The sequence below is a fragment of the Lactuca sativa genome, chromosome 8 (genome assembly GCF_002870075.4).
Source record: "Lactuca sativa cultivar Salinas chromosome 8, Lsat_Salinas_v11, whole genome shotgun sequence".
NCBI classification, from domain to species: Eukaryota; Viridiplantae; Streptophyta; class Magnoliopsida; order Asterales; family Asteraceae; genus Lactuca; species Lactuca sativa.
This window is the reverse complement of record NC_056630.2, coordinates 8,976,294-8,983,661: the sequence shown is the minus strand read 5'-3', so window position 1 is coordinate 8,983,661 and position 7,368 is coordinate 8,976,294. Positions and strand designations below refer to the sequence as shown.

General features: G+C 30.9%; 1 protein-coding gene across 1 annotated transcript; it reads left to right on the top strand.

Moving 5' to 3' along the window:
• The first annotated feature begins 341 nt into the window (after positions 1-341).
• Positions 342-2,122, top strand: LOC111876694 (uncharacterized). The gene is made up of 4 exons (XM_023873269.3): positions 342-781; positions 1,072-1,333; positions 1,431-1,498; positions 1,740-2,122. Exons 1-4 carry the CDS (start codon positions 647-649, stop codon positions 1,989-1,991), a joined length of 717 nt encoding a protein of 238 aa, XP_023729037.1. The 5' UTR covers positions 342-646; the 3' UTR covers positions 1,992-2,122.
• Positions 2,123-7,368: the final 5,246 nt, after the last annotated feature.

Sequence of the window (7,368 nt, the reverse complement as noted above, 5' to 3'; positions counted from 1 at the left end):
ACCGTTTCACATTATGTTCAATGAGAAACTGTCTTTTTGCATCTAGGTATTAGGTTATAAAATTTTCTTCCAACATAACATATATGTGTATAGCTTGTTGTATATCTTGTTATTTGCTTCAAATGTAATGCATATGTAGTAAATTTTCTTGTAAATGTATAAATTCTGCCTTATGAAAGTTTCACATTCTTTTTGAAGTTATATTGCAGCAAATCAGTTATGTTTCCTTTTTTTTTTTTTTTTTTTTTTTTTTTGTGTGTAATAACATTAATTTAGAATTAGATGATGCTTTTTAACTTACTCGAAAAAGCAAAAAGCATTTCATTAACGTCTTGGTTCGGTTGGCCACACGAAGACTTAAAAGGTTAAATTGAATAGAGAAATGGCGACACATATCTCGTGGGAGTGCCACTCCAAAAAGGAAGACCTCTACGATCGAAGTTCACGATGAATTGATGACGACTGTTGTTCGAGTTCAAAATCCGTTTTTTCCTACTACTTCCCTTTTAATTCATTTTGATTCGTGTTCGTCATTCTCAATTCCGAAACAGGAGGATTGATCTCAAATCAAGATAGTGTGAGGGAGGGAGAGGCGAGAGTTAGGGTTTGTGGATCCAGTTCAAATAGAAATAAAACGAACAGGGAGATGACGGAGGTGATGCTCCATATATATGATGTAACCAACAGTGATTCCGAAAAGGCCAACAACACCATTGTTCAGATCAACAAGATTTTCAAAGATGGAATAGGAATCGGCGGTATCTTCCACAGCGCTGTTCAGGTCTTCTCCTCTCTTTCCATCTCTCTCTCTCTCTCTCTCTCTCTCTCTCTCTCTCATCAATCGATTAAATTGTTGGTATATTGATTTAGGGTTTCAGTTATTGTTCACTGGTTGTTGAATTTTGCTTTGCGTTTCATCTATTACAATTTTGGAGTGGATCTACTGATTACTAAACTATAGAATAGATCAATTACTGTATAGAGCACTCGTGATAAATACAAGTTCACTATTTTTTATCAATTACCTAATGAATATTGAATTTCCACATCATAATTTCATATGTATGACAGGTTTATGGAGCGGATGAATGGTCATTTGGGTTTTGTGAACAGGGAAGTGGGGTTTTCAATTGCCCTTCTGGGAAAAATCCCATGTACACATATCGAGAATGCATTGTTCTTGGGAAAACAGGTCTTTCAATCTTAAAAGTGAATCAGATCTTGAGGGAACTTAGTAGGGAATGGCCAGGAGACTGTTATGACTTGCTGTCAAAAAACTGTAATCATTTTTGCGATGAGTTTTGTGAAAGACTCGGTGTGTCTAAACTTCCAGGTTATTCCCATTCTCCTTTACAAAATGTATAATTTTATACAACACTATTTTATGGTTAAAGATTATATAACCATTTTATACAACAATATGTTAACAGGTTGGGTGAACAGATTTGCTAATGCTGGGGATACTGCTGTAGAAATAGCAGAAAACACTGCTTTTCGGGTCAGCAGTTTTGAGCTTTTATATATACTTAATCACAAAAATGACCAAAATAACCAATTTTTCAACATCTATTACATAATTATCACCTATTCTTTCATCACGAATCTTTTTTCACGATCATTGGTGTTGTACTCTTACCTATTATTGTCATTTTTGTGATTGAACTCTTTTATATTAACAGTTTGCTACTTTGCTGCAATTATATTGGTCTAATTTAAGTTATTTATTTAAATGAATGTAGTTGAGGCAAGCTAAAACAGAGATTGTGACAGCTAGCAAAGTGGCGTATCAATTTCTTGCTGGAATAGCTTCAAACACCACCACAAGTGTGAGTATGGGTACGGATTCATCAGGGAGTTCAAGTAAAGGGGGTGGCCCACCTCTTTGGCTTAAAAACCTTGTGGCAGCTGGCGCAAAACCATCAAGTAGTAGTACACTTGAAAATGGCGATGATGACTTTCTGCATAATTTGTCACCAGATATACCACGATGATGACTACAAGATAATGTAACACACATTTGATGTTTTCTTTTGTGAAGTAGTTTTTTTTTTACAGACTTTCTATTCATGTAGTGAACTTTGTAACACAAGTTTGGAGTATATGGCAAGCTTTTATTTCTCAATTCTCACACTTTTTAGTTGCAAGGCAGGAACAAAGAGAGAATGATGTTTACATGATTCTACTAAAATATTCACTTTGAATTTCAGTATAGAATGTACGTAATAGGTAGTAATGTTTTGAAGTGTCATTACAGATTGTTCTACTATTGCCGACTACAATGGCATGTGTTTCGGACTGCATTCCGGAGAAGTTCTATGGATTCCAGACTCGATCTTCACATTTCAGAGTGTTTAGGAAGTGGGAACAAGTTTTTTTAGGGTTTTACTTGTAGTAATTGTTGCTAATAGAAATACTAACCGTACAAAAAGGCTAAATACAACCAAAATCTAGTTAACACGTATTATCTTTTCTAATAAATGAAGGTTTTTTTTTTTTTTTTTTTTTTTTTTTTTTTTTTTTTTTGTCATTTGTTACACTCTTGTTCAATTTGTTGAATGTCATTTTGTGGTTATTTTGAGTTATTTTTTTTTCATGTATTATTTTATGAGTTTTTCTATTTTATTAAATTTCAAATAATATTTTAATATAATAATTGCAACAAATGTAGTAATAAATGGATATAAATTTCATATATAAAAATTTATCTTTTAATTTCAAAATTCTCAAAATTAAAGCTCATTAGTTTCTTTTCTTTATTTAAATTATTTGTTTGAATTTAAAAGATATAAAACATTTCCATTATAATAAATTATTAATTTTTCTCAAATATTTTGATATTTATATTTAACTTTTTTTTTAAAAAAAAATTAACTCATGCAATACATGGGTGTCACAACTAGTTTCCTATTAAAAGCTACTAACAACACACTAACATTTTTTAACATACTAAAAATATGTTTAGTTGTGGAAAATTTTCTACTTTTCTATGAAATTTTTCATAATGAAAATGAAAATTTTGAAAACGTGTTTGGTTAAGTCAATTTTCAAAATTTTTTCAATAAAATGAAAATTTTCTATTTTCCAAATTGTATGTATATCAGAAAATTGAATTTTATAGTTTTCCAAAGTTTTCTAAATTTCTAAAATATAAAATGCAAACTCCATCGATTTCAATCAAACGCGTTTTCTAAAATTTTCATTGAAAACTGAAGATGAAAACTCAACTTTATTTTCTGAAAAAATTTTCTTGAAAAATGAAAACAATTTTACACAACCAAATGCACCCTAAGTGAGGTAAACCGATAATAATATATAAAGTAAACGACACATTCCCATAGATGCTTGAGCTCTCCAATGTCAGGCGACATCTTTCAACAAAGTGTAAGTCCGAAATGCGATTTCATACTTTTTTTTTGAACGACAAATACAATGTATTTCTAAACTACTCTTAAATCCACCTATGTATCAGACGAAACTTGAACCCTCAACCTCAAGGAAAGAAGCCAACACCTGATATCGTTAGGCTAGAAGCCCTTGATTTCATGCAACTCCCAAAGGTTGGTTGTAGAATAAAGTGTAGTCTGAAATGCGTGACTGGAGTCGTTGTTCGAGATGATATATATAGGGGACCACAGGTCAGATTAAAGATTAACGATGTGGATGATCCGAAATATGTTTAGAATGTAGCATTCCAGAAGGTGTGGTTATTTTTTAAAAATAAAAAAAGATGGTTATTTTGTAAAAAGGTTTATAAAGTTGTTACATTTTCAAACAAAATTAAAGTTCCCACTTATTATGTAATAATACAATTTCTTAATGTTTATTTTTCATTTCAATAGTGTTGGATTTAGTAATGTCGGATTTATGGTGCGTTTGACAAAACTAACTGATAATTGGAAGTTGAAAGTTGTAACTTTTATTATATGAGTGTTTGACAAAAATAATTGGAAGCTTTTGAAATATAAAATTACAAAAAGGACACCGGTCTAAAAAAAGTGAAACATAATAAATAAAAAGGCAATACTGAAAATTAATTAAAAAGCTTAATAGTTTTTTTTTTCTTTCTAAAAGCTACATAAAGTAGCAAGGTACTAGATGGGGTAAAACACAAGTTTACATGTACAAAAAAAAGGAGAAATACATTGATTTTGCCAAACTAATTTCTCTTTCTTCACCCCTATGCTTAAACCACAAAAATACTATAGATATAATATTATAAAAAATAGAGGAAAGGGAGGAAATTTTTGTTGAAAGTTAGCTCATTAATCGCCTTCCACATGCACAAAACTGCACCATAACAAATTCTTGGAATAGTTTTTGCTTTTTTGGACATCACCCCAACATGTAGCAAAACTGAAGATTTCTTTGACTGATTGTATCACTTAAAGAGGAACACCACACCATTTAACACCCTCACCCGTGTCGCGCATGAACATGTAACCAACATGTGATCCATCGATTTGACCATAATCGAACATATACTACATGTGATAGGGGTAACACAACTTTACTATCCCGGAGAGACAACCGTCAAAATTCAACCTAAACTTGCTTGCTAAATCAAACATGAGACCTTGATCGGAACATACTTAACCCACTTGAAAGCATTTCCTCCCAAAACAGTTAATTTTCTATCAACGACCAATCTTTAGACCTTCCACTGTATATTTATAATCCAAAGCAAAAGAACAATGAAATCGATTCATTTTTGTGTGATTTGTAAAAGACCCCACGACTAAGATGAGTTCGGGCATTTCGATCTCTTCCAAGTTGTTGCTCGTAACTCTTTTCTACGACCACGAAACACCACCCAGAGATATTCTTCGACAAGAAGGCAGTTCTTTGATTTCTATATTGTAGGTTTAGGGAATGACACCCTTTGTTGGAAAAACCTTTGAATTGGATCGAATACTCTTAAAGATAGGATTAGTACATGTCCACATAATGAGGACATGTATGGAAATATTCTTCGACAAGAAGGCAGTTCTTTGATTTCTATAATGTGGACATGTATGTAATCCTATCTTTAAGAGTATTCGATCTAATTCAGAGGTCTTTCCAAAAGAGGGTGTCATTCCCTAAACCTACAATAAGAGAGAAAATCATTTTATTGCTAATGTCAATGCTATATATGTCTGAGTTTGTTTACAATTTAACCATCGAAGCATGGTATTGTTTGTGGTAACCTGTAAATTGAGCTAAATTGCAAGTAATAATTGGTTCTAGTGGTTAAATTGAATATATATATATATATATATATATATATATATATATATATATATATATATATATATATATATATATATATATATATATATTGTGACGTTTTTGTCGATAGAACCAAAATGTAAGAAATTCTTTTTGCAGATTTTACTTTATATATCCCATATTCATATCAAACACATTTAGTGTTCAAAAGAAATATATATATATATATATATATACACACACACACACACACACGGAGATAACCACTATGCAACAAATCAACAAATATAATTAATTATTTTATTACCAATAAAACCTAAAAAATGCTATGACGTAATATTGTTTCCATTGATTGTAATTTTCTGCTAAGAAACACTCTCAAAGGATGAACTTTGCCTTCGTCAAATTCAAATTTGTGGAAGATGAACAACCATTGGAAAAGAAACTGTCACACCCCAAACCGAAATGGCGGAAACATTCGGGGCGGAGGACGTCATGTACAATATCATAACAATTGTATAATAGTAATCAAACCAAACACAACCATTACATTGATAGAATATAGTATTTACATCTGTTCAACACATAGTTTTTATGACATCAAAAGTGTACAACAAAAGTATAAAAGACACGACTCTATAATCTCCGTCTTCTCAAAATTTGTGGGTGTACCTATCTACCGGGTCCCTGAGAATACAAGTGGTTTTGAAAGTGTATCAACATTTAAGTTGGTGAGTTCATAAGTATGTTTTTGAGATGGAAAGCTTGTTCTTGTTTTTTGAAAATGTTTTAGTCTACTTCCAGAAAATCCAATATTTTCTTTAGTGAATGAAATTTAGTCTTAGGACTTCAAGACCAAAATGTAAGTATGTTTTTGTACTTTGAAATAGTAATCTGTAGTCTTATTAACAAATAAAACCATATCATTATTGTTCTAGAAAAGTTGTATGTTATACTAGTGTACTCCGTACTAGAAAAGTAGAATATTGCAGTAGTGTCTATAGTAGTGTTTGTATGAAAAGTTCTTGTATGAGTGTCTGGAATCCACCAGATATAGTGTAAAATAGTGTATTGTAGTTTTATTATTTAAAATAAAACCTTTGAAGTAGGGTTAATCCCGTAAACAAATGTTTTAGTTGACATTATTGTGAGTTTCATATAACCATGCTTGATATGACTAGTGGCCTCTACGATGTTCTTCAGACATCAGAATGTTATGACATTTGTCACCCCAGGCCTACCAACCTAGTTGTTGCAAGCAGCTCAGGTGTGGGATTGTCAGTTCCGTATAGATCTATATACAAATTCACGCTCTCCCTCCAAGAGACTCTGGTTATAATTTATAGGACTTAGAACTGTACCATAGTGGGTACCCCGAAGTAGTGCCTCACAACCCTGTATTAACTAGTTTACGTGTAGTGTAGTAGTGTTCTCTTATACTTGAAACGGTATGCATTACCTTGTAGTAGTGTACTTTGCAATGTAAATAATTATACTTAAATAATTATTTAGTAGTGTATCCTTGAATTAGCGTAATAAAGTAGTGTTCCATAAACTATATCTATTATAGTTTATATACTGGTTTCTGTATTGCGTTCTTGAGCTTGTAAGATAGTGTAGTGCTTCCTAAACTATACCTATTATAGTTTAAATATATGATCTTGTATTGTTTATTGAACTTAGCAAAATAGTGTAGTGATTCACAAACTATACTAATTATATACTTATAAAGGAAGCATTTTTCCTTTCACCACATTCATTTGAAACTCCCATTCATTTTTTCTTTCACCACATTCATTTGAAACTCCCATGACTTTTCAATTTCTTTCTAATAATGATTATAAGTTGGTTAATAAGGTTAAATAAATATAAAACCTAAAGTGTAATCATATATAAACTAAATTTCAATATTAAAAAGAATATATTTTCTTCTACTTATAAAGTTATGTTTTTAACTTTTAACATATTATACTTAATTTATTAGGTCTAATATGTTGTTGTATGTAAACCATTATCATTTTAAAGCTACAACTTTTGAACAATTTGCATAAAATATTTAAATTGTTAATTTAAATATAACCTTACAGGATCAACTTAAATATAAATTTTAGTTCAACTTAAACAACCTAAAAAATATTTTGTAAATAGTTAAAAGTGTTA